This window comes from Diabrotica virgifera, chromosome 9 (genome assembly GCF_917563875.1).
Source record: "Diabrotica virgifera virgifera chromosome 9, PGI_DIABVI_V3a".
NCBI classification, from domain to species: Eukaryota; Metazoa; Arthropoda; class Insecta; order Coleoptera; family Chrysomelidae; genus Diabrotica; species Diabrotica virgifera.
The window spans coordinates 148131484-148156621 of record NC_065451.1 but is presented as its reverse complement, the minus strand read 5'-3'; the positions used below and the strand labels follow the sequence as shown (position 1 = coordinate 148156621).

The following is a 25138-nucleotide window of genomic DNA, read 5'->3' as shown; positions in this document are numbered from 1 at the left end:
TGAACAGATAGTAAAACAAAATGAGACAATATAATGAAACAATAAAAAGAAAATTCCTTGAAACTTCAAACCGAATGGAAAAATATGAAGATATGAAGGTTTATTTAAAAAAAATGCGGGAAGAGGTAAATCAGATTGCTAAGGAGATACAGAAAATTGAAAAGGTGGAAGAAAAAAAAATAAAAATTCAAGAATGCGGTAAAATTCGATATGGAAAAAGTGGAAGAAAAATTGACGGAGATAGGAAAATGTTAAAAAGGAGGAGACCGTCGGGAAGTAATTGTATACAGCTCTAATGAGAGCAGAATCCTATTTGACGAGGATATTAGAAAACGATATGCGGTACCTTCAGCAGTGACACTCTCGAAGGCGAATACCGTCACTGCTGTTTTATTTATTGCAGATTTATTATGATTCCAATGTGCTCATTCCATCTGACCCTTACCTTTCTTTTCAATATGTGGTACCATGTGGTTCCGTTCACATACCAAGATGTGTTCTGGGTAAATTGGTTAGGACAAAGTAGCTGGGGCCGGGGGCCGCTATTCCGGTTGTATTTTAGTTTTTTTTTTCGCCAAAATAACTAATTTCCTCAAAAACAATTTATATCTTTACGAAAGGTCTCGGGGGCCCCAGCTTAGCCCGGGCCCCTTTTCCAATGGCATTTTAGGTTTTATTACGCCGAAATAACTAATTCCCTACTGATATTTTCCCACCCTAGTATATTTTCCCACTGATTTAACGTCCACTTAATTTTGTGGTAACTTGGTTTATGTATTTTTGACTTCAGCAGTTGGTTTTCTTTGCCTTGCCCGCCTGATAGTCTTGCACAACACTCTCCCCTTTTTATTTTCCCCACAATCTTCTAGTTTTGCCAGCTACGGTCACTAATATCTATTAATACATGATATATGCTTCTCTGCTTTTGAAAATAAATAAAAGTATAGCTGTCTACACTTGAGAATCAACCGATATACCTTAACAATGGTGATACAGGTAAAATAAGTATTTATTCTTTTCAAATAGCATTTATTTTTTGTTATAAGTTAACTATGCGAGTCGTATTGGACGAAAATGAAGTTATAGTCAGATGTAAGTTTTTTTTAACGATTTTCCTTGGTAAAAGATTCATGTAAACCTCAGTAATCAGTATCATGACAAGCAACGACTCTCAAGAAACAAAAGGATACACGGTTTAGGCAAATCACAGCGCAAAACCATCGGCAATGATGTACGATCTCACTGAAACGTTTCCAAGTCATATTTGAAACGTTTCAGTATATGTATTATACCTTTATTGAAATATCCGCTTTAATACCAGTTCAAGCGTACACGATACTTTCGATTTTACATAGGAACATCTTAAAAAGAAAGGTCTAGAAACTCCTAATCGTCTCAATCGATTTTTTGATTCAAACTACTTACAACTAAATTTGAACATAAGAATTAAAAATTTACTACATTGCTAAATTAATATCAACCTAATCAAGTGTTCAAAATGTCCTTCGTTGTTAATTTGACAGTATCGTAAATGATGATAGAATACATCTATTACATTTCTTTATGTTTCTCTATAAATTAATATCGATTCATCGATAATTCTTTTACTTTAGCTCTGCAACACTTGCTGGTAAGTATTCCCAATAAAAATATTTAAGATTCAAATCGGGTGAACTAGCAGGCCATTCAATACTACTAATACACCGTCCAAGAAATGTCTGATCTAATTAACGCTGAACATTTTCACAAAAATGAGCTTTCAGCAAAAATGTCATTAAAATTGGCTCCAAGCTTGTTTTCCGGGACAGGTACAACTTTACTTCTAAGATAGCATTTCATAATTATTGCATGTTAAACCATATATTTAGTTTTTGTGGTCTTTTATGGTTGTTACGTATCCAGTAACGATTTACTTTCCTTAAGCTTTGGCGATTTACATTCTCACACAGTTTAAACATTGCTTCGTCGTAAAAACATTGTGCTAACGAAGTTCTCTTCGGTTAAAATTTTATTCATCATTGAGGAATAGTCGTAGTCATCTTGATTTAATTCGTACAACAATTGGATTTTGTAGGGTTTAAAAATGAATTCTTATGTAATACACGCAAGACTGAAAGGTGATCTACATGATGTATTTGTGCACCTCTGCGTGAGGATGTAGTGGATCTTCAACGAAACATAATTTGATTACATCTAAAGTTATTGGGCTACCTGTTCGAGTGTCATCTTTTATTCGTCCAGTTTCCTCAAAGCACGTTGCAATTTTTTGTACCGTTGCCTTATGGGTATGAGAATGGTTCAGGCCTATAATAGATAGGAGAATCATTAAAACAGTGTTTCGCTCTTTTTCAGTAAAAACCATATTTATTGTAGAGCTTTTAAAATACACGTAAAACAACTGTCAACTTTACCTAAATAGAATTTGTTTTACAAAACTTTTCAAGAAACGTCAAACTGTTGAATTACTTAACTATTATTTAAGACCTAAGGTAAAATACCAAGTGTTATGGTTGAACTCGTATTGAAGTGAGTATTCTCATAATGATACAATATACAGTGTTGTATTTAAAAAAAATCAAAGTGACTTATGAGTGACATAAGTTTTTGTCCAATTCGGACCATCCATTTAAGAGCGTTCAATTTTGAACATCTTCTCGTCTACCCTGTATATATGTACTGATACCTACTGAAGTAATACTGAAAACTACAATTTTTGTTCAATACTTTCATATAAAAGTTTACTGGGCTCTTTTTAACGTTTTTTAATAAATATTTTGCATTAGGAAATCACTAGAGTATTTAATTGTAACCATAAAAATGTCAAAAATATATTTTTATGTGCTGGTTTTCGAAACTCTTAAGTTCTGCTTATATTGTGGATGGAGAAATTGTTGTGCATGCAAATAACCAATATTTGCAAAATTTCAGAAATATATTTTTGATATTTTAGGTATTTTCTATGTACATAACATATTTTTTCGAGTGTACATAAACAAAATAGACACATGCTTTAGTATGGTCGAGGTTGTGAAGTAAACAATTAAACATGAATACATTAATCAAATCTGAACTAATTATTCCTTATATTTCTCTTGGTAGCTTTTTCCTAGGAAAATAGTTTTTTCTTTGATTCTTTTTCCGAAGTGTTTTCTTCGAATATATATATTTTTCATTTGGCAAACCATTTTGGAGCTTCATTTACCGGTTTTACTTCACTTAAAAAAACTACAAAGTGACTGAATTGCCATATTTCCACATTTTAATTTAAAATTGCTTTATTTTTTCTCACCGAGCCACATGTATAAGTATATTTAGCGAATATAAAATCAATGTTATTACATGACATACATATCAGGAAGGTGTCGAGGTGTCTTCTTTATTCGTTATTTTCTGCGAACTTACGCCACTTTTTTCTCTCTCTAGCTAATTCTTTGGTTTCTTGTCACGATTTTCCTCTATTCTTCAATATTTCCATCACACTTGTCTTTTTATTCCAGATTTTTCTTGGTCGGCCTCTCCTGGGGTGGGATTTCTGTGTTCAATCGCTAACGCCGATCGCTTTCTATCGATGTCAATATATTTGAATTTTTAGTTTTAATTCAAATATTTTCTTGTTTCACTAAGTGTCACTTCAGCATCAATTAGAATATAACCTAGCAAAACTAGAAAATAATTCAATTAAAGCTAAAAATTCAAATATATTCCCGACAATTGACATCGATAGAAAGCGAAGTGTAGATATCTACAGTGCACGGAATCTAGCCCCTGTTTTTCTGTCGACCTATCTGTTAAACAGATAAACAATAGTAAACTCAATACCCCTCCTTGTCCGACTTCGATTTATGGTCTGGCAATACAAACTCTGGATTGTGGTTATCAGTTCCATATCTACTCTCTTATTTGTCTCAGGCTTTGCCATATTCCCTCTCTGCTCACCATGTCAATAGCTTTTTTCATATCTAGGAATTCCTAATATACCGTTTCATCTTTGAGTACTGCTTTTTTCGATGATCTGCTGCAGAGTGAAGATATGGTCCTGGAACTATTATTACATGACTTAATATTAAAATTAAACTCACCAGACCTCCTGGTTGTACTGGGTCGATATTCACTGAGCCGAGCTTTCGACGTCCTCTCTGAAGTCATCTCCAGAGCTTCCGGGGTCTAAACCCCAAACACTACACATCCCCTTGAAATTTTTGTTGTAATAAATAGCCTATACATTTTATCTATAATAGTCAACCCCCTGACACCAATATGACTGTGGTAAAAAAATTATGTTAATTATTCTTCCATCTGTAATGTTTCTAAATAAAATAAGCTTTATGAATTTTTCTGTTTTGTGGGTACATTTTTAATCAAATACTAGTGTGCGGCTATGTGTACTTATGGAAGAAGGAAAAAGTTAGTCCAGTTTTGTAAATGTATTCGGTTTATGAGTGTCTTTACTCAAAAAGAACTGCTAAACGTCATGCAGTTGTAGGTTTAAGCACAAAATTTTGAAATTATTGATCCAAAGGAAAATTAGTGTCTACTCTGGTTGATATTTTTAACTGTCCGGTTTTGAATGTTAACGATTATAATTCTTTATTTTGTTGATGTTAAACCATATTCGCGGATTTTTTAGTCTTTATTTTTCTTGATTCTCTAATGACAAACATAAATCTTTAACAGTTTTTTGTTTTCCCTGTAATAGTTATATGTATTTCTTTCGGATATGTGGGGAAAGTTGATGAACCCCCTCCCCCCACATATTTCGGATGTGTGGGGGACGTCCAATGAACCAAACTACATAAAAGACACAAATAATAACTGCATATGCATTAAGTTTCCTTAATTATCCTAACTAGCAGGTTTATGGAGTTGATTTTGTGTGTCTATGGTTTTATTCATGTCACCCAAGACATTTCAATATTTTTGTTCTTTAATTTTGGACCTTAGGGGGAGGGGGTGTTTCACATATTTCTCTCCCCAACCCTCCCTTAGATCCGCCAATGGCTTCGTTTGGTTATTTTTCTACAAGTTATGCCACATTAAAACAATAGTTTGTTTATAAAAATATTGTTTTAAATAAACAACTGGAGTAGATATATTTGTTTATTTATCGTTGTAGTTATTGGTTATTTCACTTTCTGTAAATTTCTTCTGTCTATATTGTAGCTTTTAAGATCATTTATTTTTTTGTACCAGTATTTATTTAAATGTTTGTCAAGTGTTTTATTCAATAGGAATTTTAGTTTTCTGATATTATCAATGCTATTTCTATTAAAATTATATTTTGTAATAACTTTTCTATTATTTCTATTTGTGTGTAAATATTTCATGGTACTAAAGCAATAAATTTGTTTCTTATAATACTGTTTGTGTTTTATTGTTTACTAACCGATAATCAACTTTTTTATATACAGAGAGAGTCTGTAATTTGGAATAAATTCAAGTTCCATGACATCTCGTAACGCGACAATTCGTAACCGGACAGTTGGTAACGGACAATTCGTAACAGCGACAGTTCGTAACGGCGACACTTCGTAACGGCGACAGTTCGTAACTATTCAAATTCGTAACCTCCAAATTGAATTATTCTGTTTATTGTTGTTAACGTGGAAACTAACTGTTATTACAGTTATACATGAAATTATGTTTATCAACTTAACGAATCAGTATCAGGATAAACATTTTTAAGGCATTTCATATTTCTTGTTTCAGAATATAATAAAAGTATTTAAACCAAGTATTAAAGTATTACAAGCCATCCCTCTTATCAACTATAACCGTTGATTGAATGCCCCAAAGCTATTACCAATCAAGGTTTATTATAATAACAGGTAATTATAATCTTTCCTTTACAAAATGTTTATTTAAAAAGTTTGGAATGTCTAAAGACGGTTGTCAGAATTTCATGAATTAAGTACTTCATTGTTCCTTTGTCTAGGTATATGAAAATTTAAGGAACAATAAGAGTGATAAAATTTAAAAATAATGTTAAAAGTTTCTATGTATTTAAATATATTTGTTTGTGTTTGAAGACTTTTAATATATATTCTGAAACACGAAATATAAAATGTGTTAAACATGTTTATCCCCGTTCTGATTCGTTAAATAGATAAACATGTATACAGTTGAGTCCGCTAGTCTTTACCCGTGCGTCATCACTTGAAGCATACGAAATAAGTCGGAAATCTATTTCACGCAACAACAACTGACAGAAAGTGGCTACTGTTCCGATTACGGGTTTTATTATAAAATTTGACGTTATCAAATATATATGTCAAATGTAAGTTTTGCTTCAAAATTTTTGCGCAGAATTACAGCTACATTTGAAGTAGCTTAATAAATTCTTTTATTATTATTGATTAATAAATAAATAAACAATTTATAAAAAAATCCAATAACATATTTTATTTTTGTTATTTTATTCACTTTGACGGAAATCTAAACACAGTCATTTCTTTACTGTGTGAATGACGTTAGCTTTGTATGTTTTAAATATTAATTGCCTAAATATAATTATTTACCTTAAAATTTCAAAGCCCAATATAAAATTAGTTGTGAAAACAACTGTTTGTGTAATATAAAGAAACTTCAAAACGCAAAAATTCGACAAAAACCGCAAAAAGTTCAACTGACTGACAGCCACAAAATTAAACAAATCAGAAACGTCAAACAAATTGTGCTTAAAATATTGTGACGCCTCACAACCCGGCCTAATTCTTCTCGATATTTCTCCAAGTTACGAGTGAACGCCAGATCTTCCACGGCGATTCGAGTCGACCGCTGTCGAGAGTATTTAAGGACAGGAATCCGATCACAAGTCAGTCAGTCAACGAATGAGCCGCGACGTGTAATATAATTGTACTCGATTCGGATTTAATGAAATGTATTGTTATATTTCTATTTGATATGAAAATTAAATTTTGATAATTATAAACAAAATTCAATTTAATATAAAATATTTTCAATTTTCTCAACCACGGGCATATAAATTTAAAACAACCTGTATACAACAAATTGTTATATGTAATTTTAAGAAGTGATTAGAATAAGCGTACGAAACTCGGAACAATGTGCTTAGATAAACAAAGTGAATGACGCGTACCATTATCGTTCTTCTCGGAAGGTCGATCATTAGCCTATGCTAAATAAAACTCAGTGAAATAGATGATAGTTCATTATCGTTTTTCGCGGAAGGTTTCGATCATTAGCCTATGCTAAATAAGACTCATTTGAAAGAGAGAATAGGTCATTAAAATTTGTATATAGTAGAAAGTATTTTAGAATGGGAATTAAATATTTTCTTTTGAAATCCATTAAGCATATTTAGAAAGATTAAAAATTGGTTTTGAGGAATACTGCGAATGAGAGTTGGTGGTGGAAGATTGATTTGTGAATCTGGAAGGGATATTTAGAAAGTAGGTGAATGAATGACAAAGTGAGGGCAGAATGTTTTGAGCTGAGGAGAAGTGAAGTCGAGTAGTAGACGGTAGTGTACGGAGAGTGAGAAAGCCGATGTAGTTCCGTGAGTGTGGAGTATCTATCGTGGAACGAGAAGTAGGCCAGGTCGAGAGTAAAAGAACCTCCTTGAGCCAAGAGTGTCCCGGTAGCTGATAGCAGTTTCGAGAAAGGTAGAACGCAGCATCACGACAGACGCAGGAACGAGAGCTATACGAGCTAGTTTTTCAAAGGAGAACATTACTGGAAGCCAGGACGAGGTTTGATCGCAGCCAAGGATAGCAGGAAACGGGTCTTGTGTGAGGACATTTTCAGTTCACCAGGAAAAGGTCAGTCTCATTTGTTTGGACATGAATGTATGGGTTTTTCGTATTAAATTCCACATAAAAAATTGAATAACATAATCAATAATATCAGAAAAGCTTCATCAAAGTTAAATAGAGTTGTTCCTAATAACTCCTAATAGTTAAATGTTAATAAAAACTTTCAATTGAAAACCAAAAGGAAATAAGATTCCCATTTGTAAATGTTATGTTTAAGAATAATAAGAAATAGCAGATATTAAGCATTGATTGCCTTTTAAATAAAATAAAAAATATTTTGATTATAATTGTAACCCATATGTGTATTTTTTTTACTCTTTTCTTTTCTATCCCGATTAGGAACCATTAAGAAATATTTGAAGCCACGAAAGTAAGTAATTAATTTATAATTCGCCCTGAGATTGAAAACATATTGATATGTGATCTGGTTAATTAATTAGATTAGTATTAATACATTGATTAAATTAAGTGACATATAAGAATATTATCTCATATCAATAATCAAGATCACATCAACTGTCGTCCAACGTGGAGGGCATTGTAAAGTATTTCTAGTGGCAAATTTGAAGGATAGAAAGAGTAAAGCCGGTATTTGAAAATTTATATGCCTGTGGTAAAAAGTGAGATACTTACATTTGATAACATAAAATTTTAGATCTCTTTAGGTACAAATTTTACATAACTGATTTAATATTTTATTTTTACGATATTACATTTGATATATTTATTGACAATTTATAATATTTGGGTGAGAAAAAGTCGTCTTGGTAACATACTAGTAAAATTTCATATTTGGCGAGGACAGTACTTCTTGAAAACAAATGTCTGTGACAAGAAGCCAAAGCAAAGACAACAAAAAACAAAAAGAACATTCAAATCAAGAGAATAATTCAGACCAAGAAGACATTTTAGACACGACAATCATGGCATCAGAACAGCAAGAATTATCAGGAATAGATAAAATATGACAAATGATGCAACTCCAGTCACAAAGAATGGAACAAAAACTGGATGAAAATCAACGTGAAACGAAACAAGCCATGGAAGAAACATCAAAGAAAATGGATAAAGTGGATCAAAAAATGGATGAAACACAGCAAAAAATGGATGACAACCAAAAGGAAACAAAACAAGCAATAGAAGAGAACAATAAGAAAATAGAGGAACGCATAGGAAAGTAGGAAAAGGAAATAAAAGGATGTTTGACAACAATGAAAAACGAGATGAAAGAACAAGAAATGAAAATTCAAAATAAAATAAAGGAGATAACGAACTGCCAGAAAAAGGAAATAGAAAATTTGGAAAACAAGTTTGAAAACGCTATTCAAGCAATCAGAGAAGAAATGGAAAGAAAGATTGCGGAAATCAATATTCAACAAAATGGAGGAGAAAGAAGAGAAATGGTTATACATAGCACAGATGACGTGAAGATAAGGTTTGGCGGGGATGTAAGAAGATTACACCCAGTGCCGTTCATAAATAGCCTGAAAAAGAAAATACAGCACATCGGAAATTTCGAAACAGCAAAAGAAACTATCAGAAACCATCTCAAAAATGAAGCAAGCCTATGGTTCGATTGCAAAGAAGAAGAATTTGACAGTTGGCAAGAATTTGAACAAAAATTTTTGAATTATTTCTGGGGAAAAGTCCAACAATTGGAAATTAACAAGGAATTGCAAAATGGGAAATACAATGATAGGATGGGTATATCAGAAAGGACATATGCATTACAAATTTACTATAACGCAAAACATTTACAATATAATTACTCATCGGAACAATTAGTCGAACTGATTGCAAGACATTTCGAAGAAACGCTGGAAGACCATATCACATTGCAAAACTACAAAGACATAGATAGTTTATGCCAATTCCTACAAATAAGAGAATTGCGTTTAAGAGAAAGAAAATCAAGAAGGTCGCGAGAAGATTACAGGCCCCGAGAAACACAGGAGTACAGAGATAGAAATGAAAATAGGAGGGACGATACAAGACGAGATTTTAATCCCAGAAGGGAAAACGAAAATAGAGACAACGGAAGAGGAAATTATGAACAAAGAAATAGGCAATGGAATGAGGACAGAAATCGAGAATACCAGAATAGAAACACCACACGCTCAAATCAAGAAAACAGAAATAATGGTAGACAAAATGAACAAGGATATCGAGAAAACCGAAACAGATCCGACAGACCAAGAGAAAATAGAAGAGAAGTAAATAATACCCAGACAGATGAATATGACGGAGAGAGACATTATGACGAAAATATAAACAACGATGAGCAACCGGCGTTTTTTCACGACGGCGCTCACTAAAAACCAAAAATCAAACAGGAATTTTTTGTAACCCCAAGGAGTTTATTAAATTGGCAAGAAACAACGAAAAGAAAAATGGAGTTAATTTAAAATTTGTGGATGGATTTATCAACGAGAAACCAATTAAAATTATGATAGACACTGGATCTGAAATAACATTGGTCAACAGAAAACTAATAGAAGAAGTTAACTTAACAAATTTAATTTACAAAATACCTAGGGTAAATTTAGTGGGCGCAAACAAACGGACATTGGCAACTATAAATGAAGGCATACGAGTAATGGTACGACTGGGTAAGAAGATGTATGCACTACAATGTGTAATAATGCCAAACATGTCACATGACATGATAGTAGGAGTTGACGAATTGGCAGAAAAACATGTAGTGATAGATTTTAAAAATAATACGATGAATCTAACAGAAGAAAAAGAAGAAGAACAGGACAAGGAACAGGAGAAACAAAATACGGACGAATCAGGTAAAGAACAAACAGTGGAAATGAATTTGGCAACGAAGCAAGGACAAAGAAGAAAAGGGAGAAAAAGTCAGAAAAAGACAAAAGAAAATGAAACCTGTGGCTCCTCAAAAGAAGAGTTGAGCCCAGAAGAAGAAAATTTGAGAGTATCAGAAACAAAGGAAACCTGGGATTCCTCAAAAGAAGAGACGAGCTCAGGAGAAGAAGAAATAAAGAAAAAAAAATGAAAGCGAAAAAGATATGATCGAAACAGTGGCATTTGAAGAGGAGGCATATGAAAACGTGGATGCAGAATACACGGTAAAAGTATGTGAAAAATCTGAGGAAAAAGACAGAAGATTAATATGGGAAAAAGGGAAAGACAACATAATAGCCGACACTCTAACACAGGATGAGGACACTGAAAATAAGGAAACAATTACTCTACAGGTGGGACTAATTAGAGTAATACAAGAAGAAGGGGTATAAGACGTAGATTAAAGTAAGGAAATATACAGGGAGTTGGTTTTGCCTCGAGAAAATTTATTTAAAAATGCAGATAAATTTTATCGAATACAAGGCGGGGATTTGTTATATTTCTATTTGATATGAAAATTAAATTTTGATAATTATAAACAAAATTCAATTTAATATAAAATATTTTCAATTTTCTCAACCACGGGCATATAAATTTAAAACAACCTGTATACAACAAATTGTTATATGTAATTTTAAGAAGTGATTAGAATAAGCGTACGAAACTCGGAACAATGTGCTTAGATAAACAAAGTGAATGACGCGTACCATTATCGTTCTTCTCGGAAGGTCGATCATTAGCCTATGCTAAATAAAACTCAGTGAAATAGATGATAGTTCATTATCGTTTTTCGCGGAAGGTTTCGATCATTAGCCTATGCTAAATAAGACTCATTTGAAAGAGAGAATAGGTCATTAAAATTTGTATATAGTAGAAAGTATTTTAGAATGGGAATTAAATATTTTCTTTTGAAATCCATTAAGCATATTTAGAAAGATTAAAAATTGGTTTTGAGGAATACTGCGAATGATAGTTGGTGGTGGAAGATTGATTTGTGAATCTGGAAGGGATATTTAGAAAGTAGGTGAATGAATGACAAAGTGAGGGCAGAATGTTTTGAGCTGAGGAGAAGTGAAGTCGAGTAGTAGACGGTAGTGTACGGAGAGTGAGAAAGCCGATGTAGTTCCGTGAGTGTGGAGTATCTATCGTGGAACGAGAAGTAGGCCAGGTCGAGAGTAAAAGAACCTCCTTGAGCCAAGAGTGTCCCGGTAGCTGATAGCAGTTTCGAGAAAGGTAGAACGCAGCATCACGACAGACGCAGGAACGAGAGCTATACGAGCTAGTTTTTCAAAGGAGAACATTACTGGAAGCCAGGACGAGGTTTGATCGCAGCCAAGGATAGCAGGAAACGGGTCTTGTGTGAGGACATTTTCAGTTCACCAGGAAAAGGTCAGTCTCATTTGTTTGGACATGAATGTATGGGTTTTTCGTATTAAATTCCACATAAAAAATTGAATAACATAATCAATAATATCAGAAAAGCTTCATCAAAGTTAAATAGAGTTGTTCCTAATAACTCCTAATAGTTAAATGTTAATAAAAACTTTCAATTGAAAACCAAAAGGAAATAAGATTCCCATTTGTAAATGTTATGTTTAAGAATAATAAGAAATAGCAAATATTAAGCATTGATTGCCTTTTAAATAAAATAAAAAATATTTTGATTATAATTGTAACCCATATGTGTATTTTTTTTACTCTTTTCTTTTCTATCCCGATTAGGAACCATTAAGAAATATTTGAAGCCACGAAAGTAAGTAATTAATTTATAATTCGCCCTGAGATTGAAAACATATTGTAGCGGTTATTTACTGTGTAATTACTTCTAATTACAATAAAACCAGCGGTTCGTAATTTATTTACGACTTTATTATTTATTTATACAAGTTTACTTTACAAACTTTAGCTTAAGACTAACTCTATTTACAAATATGTCCTATTTATATATGCGATACAGATATTCCAGAAATATCTATATATCTCCAGCTATGTCCATGTGACCGCTTGCACGTCATCGGCGCTGCATCGGCGTATCTCGAAACATCGATAGTGTTCTGTCTGTCCCGAGACGGGAGCTGGTATACGAGGGTAGGTCAATAATTATTTTGTTACACTGCTCCCCTCTTAAGATCTGAGCGTCCCGATCAGCAACTCTAGATGGCCCAGGATGGCGGAATCTACAGGATTCTCCAGCTCTGCATACACCCCTAGAAAAGAAGTAACAGTCTACTGTCTTTGAAGGGTATGACATCTTCGGGTTCATGCAACACACAGTAATCCGTACGCCAGTTTCTCTGAAGATCACTTCCAGCATGCTTCTCACAATCTTCCAATCCAGATTTTCTACTGCATGGCCAATTTTTGGTAAAGCCAAATCTTTGATGTCATAATTACAGACCATTTTCTTCAAATTAGTTAGAGCACGCCATATGTTCTCGTAGCTTGGCGTGTCCGTATAAGACTTCCTGGTCACTATATACAGCAAAGATCGAGGACCATCTTAATCGCAATACTCTTCCAATTTTAGGTTGTTGATTCCTTAACTCGTCCAGGCGGCCGAACTTTCTATTGAATACGGACGATATTCCTTTAGTCATCTCGAGGTCTTGGGCAACACAGTGGGCCAGAGAGACGTTTTCTGGAACACCAAACAGATCTTGCTGAACTTCTGTGGTCACGCCGAATCTAGCACTCTTTCTTTCTGCGTAATTTGACATAAATTCCTTAAAACTTGGCTGTGGTCCATCTTTCATCTCCTGTTGGAGGACTCGGGCTTCCTCTGTTTCATTGGAGCCAGCATATGGTGCAAGACGATTTATGTGAATAACTTTTGGTTTACCGTTTGGTAACTTCTTAATTCTGTATATTACGTCATTTATTTTCTTCTTAACTTCATACGGACCTTCCCATTGTCTTTGCAGTTTAGGACACAGGCCTCGACGACGTTGTGGATTATAAAGCCAGACAAGATCACCTACTTCGAAGCTTTCATTCTTGCAGCGAGAATCATATTGATCTTTCATTCTGTCACTGGCTATCTGGATGTGTTGTCGGGCAAGTTCATGAATGTTGTTCATTCGTAACTTCAGGCGGTCTACGTATTCTTCGCCTGCAACATATTCCTCGGAAGGTCTGCAGCCAAACTCTAGGTCGCAGGGCAAACGAACTTCACGACCCAACATCAGGCAGGTTGGTGTTTGACCTGTAGTTTCATTCACGGCCGAGCGGTAAGCCATCAGGAATAAATGAATGTGTTGGTCCCAATCTCGCTGATGTTCAGATACAACTTTGGACAAGTGTTTACCCATCGTTCGGTTCATCCTCTCGACCATTCCATCTGATTGAGGATGCAGGGGTGTTGTTCTGGTCTTATTGGCACCAATCAATTTACAAACGTTTTGGAAAAGAGCTGACTCAAAGTTTCGCCCTTGGTAGGAGTGGATCTCCAAGGGAACACCAAATCGGCTGAAGAATTCTTTAACAAGTACCTCTGCAACGGTAGCAGCTTCTTGATTCGGTAATGCATAGGCCTCGGTCCATTTCGTAAAATAGTCCATGGCTACCAGAATGTATTTATTTCCAGCATCGGTTTCTGGAAATGGACCTGCAATGTCGATTGCTACTCTTTCCATAGGACTTCCAACATTGTACTGTCTCATGGGTGCTCTCTTTTTACCAACTGGACCATTACCGGATGCACACAGTTCACATTTCCGGCACCATCTTCTTACATCATCTTTACAGTTCACCCAATAGAACCGTTCTCGAACCTTTTGCAGAGTCTTCGTAATACCAAAGTGTCCACCTGATGTACCGTCATGCAACTGACGCAATACTTCTGACACTTTACTTTTAGGTACAATCAACTGAAGCTTAGATTCTGTACCATCATCGTTCTCAAAGGTTCTGTACAGAAGATCATCTTTTAGTATCAGGCAATTCCATTGGCTCCAGTAGGCCTTGACTTCCGGACTACATGCACTAATGTTTTGCCAACTAGGTCTCTCACCTCGACGCATCCAATCCAATACTCTTTTTATACATGGATCGTCTTCTTGGGCTTCTTGTAACTGTTGTGGCCGCCATTGCTCATTAACGACGGTAGTTCGTCTCACAGGGCAAAGCTGTTCATCTACTTTAAGCCGGTGATTACAACTTTCACTGCATGGCCGTATCGAGGAAGCATCTGTATTTGAACCAACTCTTCCAGCCCTCTTCATGCGTCTCTTCGGCATCGTGTCACGAATCACCCTCCGTACCATTTCCACCAAACGTTCATCTTTTCTCTTATCGCCTTTTTCCACGGTTATTACTCGATTGTTTCGTGAAGCTTGGCTAGCTGCTTCGTGTTCCAAGGCAATAGCAAGTGCTTCATCTAAAACTTTCGGTCTTGCTAGTCGTAAAGCTTTCTGTAGTTCATTATCTTTCAGCCCATTGACGAAGGTATCTACTGCAATTTCTTCTAAAACGCTGTCTGGCACCTCTGGATAAGCCAACCGCACCACACGAGCCACATCTGCTTCAAATTCTTGCAGATTCTCACTTGCTCGTTGACTTCTATTTCTCAGTTGTGCTTTGTATACTTGTTGTAGATGGGCATCTCCATAGCGTTTTTCTAGACGAGTGAACAAGGTCTGGTAACATTTTTCTTGACCCTTAGGAATTGATCTTAATATATCTGCAGCATCACCTCGCAAAGCAGCAGTCAAGGAAACAGCCTTTTCTTGTTCGGTCCAATGGTTGGCGGTCGCAATAGCTTCGAATTGTCTAAGGTATATGGACCAAGAGGACTTCCCATCGAATGGTGGCAATTTAAATCTCATATGATGCGATGTTTCGTCTCTCGGTGTTTCATCCTTCACTACAAGATCTAAAGCTACTGCATTAACTGACGGTTGCACTTTTGTATCGGTTATCATGCTCTCTAATTCTTTGATCTTCTCTTCTACGGCCAAAACTACTGCATTAACTGAAGGTAGCACTTTCGTATTGGTTACCATAGTCTCTAGTTGTTTGATCTTATCTTCTAACATTTCTTTACTGTCGTCTACGCTTTTCTGTATCTTATCGAATGTTCTAGAAACCTCTTCAAATTTCTCGTCGTTCTGTCTACAAACGTCTTTAATTACTTGAGAAACACTTTCAAATTTCTCGTTGCTCTGTCTACAAACTTCTTTAATTACTTGAGAAGTCTCGTCAAATTTTTTAGCAACGTTCTCGAATTTCTCGTCGCTTTTTCTACTAACTTCTTCAAGTTTCTCGTTGTTCTTTATAGAAGTTTCATCGATCTTTTGAGAAATGGTTTCGAATTTCTCATTGTTTTGACTACATACGTCTTTAATTATTTGAGAAGTCTCATCGAATCTTTTAGCAACATTTTCGAATTTATCGTCGCTTTTTCTACAAGTTTCATTGATCGTTTCAGAAACAGTTTTTAATTTCGATAAGATTACTTGTTCTGCTGACTGGAAGTGGAACGTCTCTGGGTCATCTCCGTTCTTCGTGAGGACATCCTTGAGTCGTGCTTGTAGGACTATCTTGCACCCACTGCTGTCTAATTCGTACTCTTCTAATTGTTCACGGAGCTGTTTTATGGTCAGTTCTTGTAGCAACATCTTTGGTCGGCACACACGTACTTTTCAAAATGTCTAAGTCTTTCCGAATACCGAACAATCAACGCACTTCAATTATTCCCGACGAATAAAGTTCAAAAGTCTTTCCGAATACCGAACAATTAACGCACTCCGATTATTCCCGACGAATAAAGTTCAAAAGTCTTTTTTTCACTTTTCATTTATTTACACTCCACACCGTTAACACCACTGTAGCGGTTATTTACTGTGTAATTACTTCTAATTACAATAAAACCAGCGGTTCGTAATTTATTTACGACTTTATTATTTATTTATACAAGTTTACTTTACAAACTTTAGCTTAAGACTAACTCTATTTACAAATATGTCCTATTTATATATGCGATACAGATATTCCAGAAATATCTATATATCTCCAGCTATGTCCATGTGACCGCTTGCACGTCATCGGCGCTGCATCGGCGTATCTCGAAACATCGATAGTGTTCTGTCTGTCCCGAGACGGGAGCTGGTATACGAGGGTAGGTCAATAATTATTTTGTTACAATATTGATATGTGATCTGGTTAATTAATTAGATTAGTATTAATACATTGATTAAATTAAGTGACATATAAGAATATTATCTCATATCAATAATCAAGATCACATCAGTATATATTAGTTATCGTTATGTTTAGTTAATTAAATCATAAGTTCGAGTTGTAAATAAATTAGATGTGTTAGTTAGTGTTATTTGTAATTATTAAAATAAATTAAGTGATGTAAATAAAATAATATAAGTAAGTCTTCCTTTATTTAAATTAAACTTAGTGACTAAATCTATAAATAAATAAAATAGTAGAGTCAATCGCGTAACAATATGAAAACATACCGAATCGTCTTTTTTTGTACCTATCTCTTTTCAATGCACTGAATCTAGATGGTTCATAAAAATAACATGTGTTGTTACTTAATAACAAACGGCAGCTGGTTTGTCATGAGTTTCATGCATGGAAGAGAATGATGCTGGATAAAAAGTATGTGTTTTATCTCGCCAGGTATTAATGACGCACGGGTAAAGACTCGCGGACTCAACTGTATACACCGTTCTTAGGCGTCAACGCCCTTCGGTAGGGATCTATGGGGGAGTATCACCGAGCCGCAAGCCCTTATCCCTTGCCGTACTGCTCCCTCATAGGTCGATCAGATGCCCGCATATTCCAGTCTAAGCGCCAGATTCATATTTAGAATTTTATACTGACGCGTTAGCCTTTTTGTTTTTCCGATGGCCTGGCTTGGGCTTGAACTCTCGTACCTCACGGCAAAGTGAAGTGCTGGTCAGCCGCTAGTCGCACTGAGCTATCCGATCGACAAATAGATAAACATAATTTCAATTATAACTATAATAACAGTTAGTTTCCACTTTAACAAAAATAAACAATAATTCAATTTGGACGTTACGAATTGTCTGTTACGAACTGTCGCCGTTACGAACTGTCGCTGTTACGAATTGTCCGGTTACGAGGTGTCTGGTCACGATAAATTCAATATCTCAAATACTAATTGTTTTTTTGAAAATTGCTCAGACCCGCCGATTAGTATTTCAAATTGTCCTTTTTGACATACAATAATAATGTATACAGGGTGTCCCAATTTAGAGATATGACGTAATCGTTGATTTTCTTAAATGGCAACACTGTCATTTTTATAGCTATTTTGATAGGGTGTGTAAAGTTATACATAACTGCAAAATATCAAATTTTTATTCTCTACCACTTACAAGATAATAAAAAATAACAAAGTTATGTCTGGAATAAATTCAATAATTCAAATACTAATGGTTTTTTTGAAAAATGCTCAGACCCGTCGATTAGTATTTCAAATTGTCATCTTTGACATATAATAATAATGTATACAGGGTGTCCCAATTTAGAGATTTGACGTCATTGTTGATTTTCTTAAATGGCAACACTGTCATTTTGATAGCTATTTTGATATGGTGTGTAAAGTTATACATAAATGCAAATTTTCAAATTTTTATTCCCTACCATATACAAGATAATAAAAAATAACAAAATAATAAAAAACAAGTAATCAAATAAAAATTTAATTTAATTATTTCAATTAAGCAAATGTTCATAATGTTGCCCTCAATTATTGTCAAATGGTCAATGGGCAATATTATGAGCATTTGCTTAATTGAAATATTTAAATTTCATTATTATTTGATTACTTATTTTTCATAACTTATTTTTTATTATCTTATAAACGGTAGGAAATAAAAATTTGAAAGTTATGTATAACTTTACACACCCTGTCAAAATAGCTATGAAAATGATAGTATTGCTATTTAAAAAAATCAACGATGCCGTCATATCTCTAAATTGGGACACCCTGTATACATTATTATTGTATGTCAAAAAGGACAATTTGAAATACTAATCGGCGGGTCTGAGCAATTTTCAAAAAAAAACAATTAGTATTTGAATTATTGAATTTATTCCAAATTACAGAGATAACTTTGATATTTTGCAATGATGTATAACTCTACACACCCTATCAAAATGACAGTGTTGCCATTTAAGAAAATCAACGATGACGTCATATCTCTAAATTGGGACACCCTGTATACATTATTATTGTATGTCAAAAAGGACAATTTGAAATATTAATCGACGGATCTGAGCAATTTTCAAAAAAACGATTAGTATTTGAGATATTGAATTTATTCCAAATTACAGACTCTCTCTCTGTATATAAATACTGACCAAAATAGATAAAGCGGAGAATACGGACTCTCTCTTAACATAAAAAACAAATTTATGAAAATTAGGAAAAACAACAACAATACAAACGAAATATTAACGGTAGGCGACCAACACGTTGAAAGAGTAAAAAAATACTTACTTGGGAACGATAATCACAGAAAATAACGATTATACTGCAGAAATAAGAGTGCGAATTGAAAAAGCATGTGAAAATGAAACAGATTTTATGCAGTAAAGATCTGACACTGGCCCTCATAATAAGGTTAATGAAATGTGCACATTGTGCTTTACACTGTGTACAACTCACAGTGTGAGTTGAATCAGGGACATTAAACCAAAATGCAATAAATCGACTTAACGCGTTTGAAATGTGGACATTTAGAAGAGTGTTAAGCATTTCATTTCATGGGTAGATCGAATCACGAATATAGAAATGTCATGGATAATAGGCAGAGAGAGGGTATAGTATGGTATAGTTAGACCCAAACCCAGACATCCAAAGTGAAAGTTATACTCCAACACCAAATTGTTCTATATGGTCCACATAATGTTCAGAAAAAAGTCACACTATTTTGAGCGTCGGGTTTGGGGGGAGAGGGGGAGAAACCTGCAAATTCGTAGTTTTTTTATGTTTTTCGTCAATATTTCTAAAACTAATCGGTTTAGCATGAACAACCTTCTACCGTTGATTGATGTATTGGATTGATATGGATATTACCCATATCAATATTTCAATCAACGCTTCTACACAAAATTGTTCTACATTAAATTTGAAATAAAAAAGGCCCTATGCATAACCCTTCTAAAATGAACGGTTCCAAAGTTACGGAGGTAGTATAGTATAATTGGTCCAAAAAAGGCCTAACCCAGACATCCAAAGTAAAAGTTTTCCTTCAACACCAAATTGTTCTATATGGTCCACATATTGTTCAGTAAAAAGTTACACCATTTTGAGCGTCCGGTTTGGGATACAATTATGTATAAAACATTTTTTGTTTTAAATTTCATGTAAAACATTTTTGTATATAACATTGTTTACGCTAAAGCATAGTTTTAGAAATATTGACGAAAAACTTAAAAAAACTACTAATTTACCGGCTTCTCTCCCATCTCCCTCCCAAACCGGACGCTCAAAATGGTGTAACTTTTTACTGAACAATATGTGGACCATATAGAACATTTTGGAGTTGGAGGAAAACTTTTACTTTGGATGTTTGGGTTAGGCCTTTTTTTGGACCAGTTATACTATACTACCTCCGTAACTTTGGAACCATTCATTTTAGAAAGATTATGCATAGGGCCTTTTTTATTTCAAATTTAATGTAGAACAATTTTGTATAGAACGTTGTTCATGCTAAACCGCATAGTTTTAGAAATATTGGCGAAAAACTTAAAAACTACGAATTTACCGATTTCTCCCCCCTCTCCCCCCAAACCCGACGCTCAAAATGGTGTGACTTTTTTCTGGACATTGTGTGGACCATATAGAACAATTTGGTGTTGAAGGATAACTTTCACTTTGGATGTCTGGGTTATGCCATCTTTTGGATCAACTATACTATACTTGAACTGTATAGTACTCAAGTACTATATAGTACTTGAAAACACAATAAAAGAGAGGACTAAAATCTCGAACATGTGATGAAAGGCGAAAGGGGCCGTTCAAGTATTACGTAACGCAGGTTGGGGGGAGAGGGGTCAAAAATCTTCAAAAATTGCGTTACGTAATACTTAACTCCCCATTACGGTGCATTACATAAGGGAGAGGGGGGTCAAAAATCGCGTTACGTAATACTTGAACGCCCCCAAAGATCATCTTGATACATAATTCAAGGAAAAATAGAGGTTAGGAGATGCGTTTCCTGATTGAAGAACATGAGAAAATGGTTTGATTGCAGCTCAAGGCAACTATTCAGAGCAGCTGCCTCGAAGGTCAGAATAGCCATGATGATTGCCAACCTTCGTCACGGAGATGGCATTAAAGAAGAAAAGCAGACTAAAAATTAAAGGAATAACGCAGAAAACACAACAAATCGCAGAATTTGAAATGCCATTAGTGTAAAAATTTGATAAATGTCAATAGTGTCAAAATTTCATAAGTTTGTGGAGTAAACTTTCATGCTGTTAGACCAATTACAAACAAGCATTACGGCGCCGGCGCGGTAAATTTTAATTAGGTTTCCTCCTAGTTTAAAATCGAGGTATACAGTAGAACCCCGATTATCCGTGCTCCACGGGACCGGACCACGGATAATCCGAACATTTATTTCTTATATGTTGTACATGTGTAAATCATAGATACATAAGTACCTACTATAAAAAGGAAGGGAAAAAAGTAAATTTTATAAGTTTGAATTAACTCACAGTTCAATATTCTGACGTATTCTGTGCAAGTTCAAATATCTACAAGTTCCAAAGTTTCTCGTTGCCCAAGTATATTAGAATATTTGCAGCTTCCTCTTCTTCTTAAAGTTCCATCTCCTAGCGGAGGTTCGATATGGTCACTTTGTTGGCTGCTGCTCTGAACAGTTGTAATGAACTACAGTTAAACCATTCTCTAAGGTTCCTCAGCCAGGAGATGCGTCTTCTTCCTATGCTTCTTTTTCCTTGGATCCTTCCTTGCATAATAACTCTCATTAAAAAAGCAATCAGTTCTGCTTATTCTATGGAGGTTCAAAGGGATGTCGATTCTGCTAATATTAAGAGCTTAGACGTCATGAAAAAACTTATCGATGATCAATGGGCGTTAGAAATATCGACTGAAGCTGGACAGAATATTCAAATCAATCGATTTAATAAACCGACCCTGATTCCCATGGCTGAGGATATTGCTGTAAGTAGACTGTATAACAACTGTCATTCTTTCAAAGCCTACCTGTTGTTTTGCTATATCATTATGAATGTTTTACTGAAAAATTCTTTGGTCAGAATACTGTCATTAGCACACTAATTTAAAAATTGATAAATTCATTGTATATTCAAATTATGAATCGGTTGCACTTGTGAGTCCATTTCAAAAGGTACGTAAAATGAAAGAAATGTTTAGACTTACTCACAATCGTTTATTTAACTATGGACGACCGGTTTCGACCAATACACTTTACTGGTCATCATCAGGTCTCCGGTACAGTTAATTAAAATGCTAAAAAATCAACAACAAATCAGGACAACAAAAGCTTTATGAGGTCTAATAAGTAAGATGCCAATCTAACCTAAATATGGTTTGAGGGTTATCTAATATACTTATATGCCGGTACAAGCTATGGAAACTATCGTGTAGTAAAAATTTCATTTGTGTTACTTGGTTCAAACTATTGGGTGATAACTGTATTATAGAACGATCAACTTTAGGGTAAGATCTCGAGGAGTAGATATTTGGGATAGTACATTTCCCAAATATCTACTCCTCATGATCCTACCCTTAAGTTGATCGTTCTATAATACAGTTATATACTCTCCAATATCGGAGACCTGATGATGACCAGTAAATTTTAGTGGTCGAAACCGGTCGTCCATAGTTAAATAAACGATTGTGAGTATGTCTAAATATTTCTTTCGTTTTACATATCTTTTTTTAGTGTATTTGTGACATTTTAGTTCATAGAGATTTCGAAATTAAAATGGTCATAACTCGTTAAATGCTCTGTATAGTAATATAGAACCCTATATTTGAAGAACAGGGATTATAAGAGAAATGTACATATGAGAATATATACAGGGTATCCCATTTAAAAAAAATGTATTTTTGCTTTACCACGCAGTTATGAACCACCCTGTAGAATTGGGCATATTTTCAAAGCAAGGAGCATATCATTGCCTACAATTTTTCTTAAAAACTTTTTTTGGATATCTTGTACTCTAACGGAGTTATCGACCAATCTCACACTAAAAACTCACCCTGTAGATAATGCACCTAGAATACTAATAACAGTTTATGTACGAATACGAATATAAATTACTAATACTAATATCCATTTCATATTTTTTTCAGAAAATGAAGACTTATCTGGATGAGCTTATAACATCTTCAATAACTCACCTGGATGAAAATGTGAATAACACACAAGCGTACAAATGTCTGCTCGAAGGTACATATTGCAGCTTACTACTTTTTAATAAGAGACGAGTAGGGGAGCTGCAGAGATTACCTTTAGATATTTATTTAAAACATCATGATTCTCAATCTTCTAAAGAGTTTGAGAAAGTCCTAACAGAAACCGAGAAAATTTTAGTTCACTCTTTAAAACGCATAGTAATAAGAGGTAAGAGAGGTAGAGGCGTACCTGTTCTGTTTGACAAATTGACCAAAAGTGGAGTTGACACTTTAATTAAATATAGGAATAATTTTTTTACCTCTTACAACGAATACCTATTTGGCATACCGAATACTATTAACTGCATCAGTGGATATCATGTTCTCAGAAAGCATGCTTCTAAGGTGTTGAATGATGCAAACAAAATCACTACCCTCACGTCAACTCGCCTCAGAAAACACTTAGCAACAATAATACAAATTTTAAAAATGGAAAAGGGTGAACTAGAACAACTAGCAAAATTTATGGGGCATACCTCAAAAACTCATGATGAGTGGTATCGTCTCCCGTCAGACATTTACCAAACCGCAAAAGTTTCCAAAATATTATTGCTCGCTCAAAACACTAATATTGACCAATATAAAAATCGAAATTTAAATGAGATTGAAGTCGATAACGAGATATTGGAAGACGCAGAAGAAGCTGATAGTGACGAAGAAAATACTAATCAACCTATTCTTCAACAAAATGAAGTAAACATCCCGTCACAAAATAGAATAAAGGAGAAAGGTAAACGTATTTTAGTTCCATGGACAAAAGAGGAAAAAGAACTTACGCAAAAATTCTTTGCACGTCATATTAAGAAGAAAATTCCGCCAAAAAAAATGGAAGTTTTAAATTTGGTAGAAAAGTATCCAAATGTTTTAAAAAACAGGAAATGGGACACAATAAAAGTATTTGTACAAAATAAATATAAATCACAATAATTCATTCAAGTGATTACGATTTTCAATAAAATATTCTATTACAATCCTATAGTTTTAATGTATCCTTCATTACTTTCTTATTGAATTAAACCTAATTTTATTAACGTTTTAAAACGTCGTCATATTAATATTTTCTCTTGGATTTTGTAAATCCAATGAAATGTTGTAGATAGAATTTGAGGTTGGACAAACATTCATTTTTTCTTAGTTGTTCTAGTTTTAAAATAAAGTTTCTAACTAGTCTATGTTTCTAATGGTAATAGTGGGTTTTGTACAATTGCTAACGTATAGACTTTACCTATTTTACGTTTTTATCGAGGCTATTTTTTTTTAAATAAACCCGGTGTGGTCAATGTTGATTATTTCCATACGACATGTGAGTCCTAAAGTAACGGATAAATTCAATATTTTTGTAACTAAAAATATTTTGACGAAATCCTCGTACAGGTCGATTTTTGTTTTTTGTTGTGCATTTTTTCAATATAATCTTTTTATACAGGGCGTGTCGTGTAAGAGTGGCCAATACCAACTTTCTTATTTTAAATACAACACCCTGTATATTATTATATCTTTTGATTTCTAAGAATATTCTAGATAAAATTTATATTCAATCTTCTATTCCTATCTTTAACTGTTTTTGAGTAATCGAGGTTGGAAAAGTGACAATTGCTCACAAAATCTAAACAGTTCGATCTAGAGTAAAATGGTTTTTATATTAAGACAAAAGCTTTTTGTATTTACAAAAAGCTTTTGTCTTTATATTGATTCAGGGTATACAGCCAACTATTGGATTTGGTCCATTTTAATTAGTTTTTATATTACTATCTTAGTTTTTAATATGCTATCTAGTGGTATTAAATAAAAATAAAATACGAAAATTGTCGTGGTCGGCCCTAAATTTCAAAATTTGTCATTTTGAATATAATCCTATCATCTCTGGGTTTGATACCACTAGATAGCATATTAAAAAGTAAGATAATAATGTAAAAACCATTTTACTCTAGGTCGAACTGTTTAGATTTTGTGAGGAAAAATACACGAAATGTCACTTTTCCAACCTCGATTACTTAAAAACGGTTAAAGATAAGAATAGAAGATTAAATATAAATTTTACCTAATATTCTAAGAAATTCAA

General features: G+C 34.1%; 1 protein-coding gene across 1 annotated transcript; it reads left to right on the top strand.

Annotated features, from left to right (window-relative positions):
- Positions 1-21624: 21624 nt before the first annotated feature.
- On the top strand, positions 21625-24003 carry LOC126891540 (uncharacterized). The gene is made up of 2 exons (XM_050660716.1): positions 21625-21816; positions 22975-24003. Exons 1-2 carry the CDS (start codon positions 21649-21651, stop codon positions 24001-24003), a joined length of 1197 nt encoding a protein of 398 aa, XP_050516673.1. The 5' UTR covers positions 21625-21648.
- The last annotated feature ends 1135 nt before the right edge of the window (positions 24004-25138 follow it).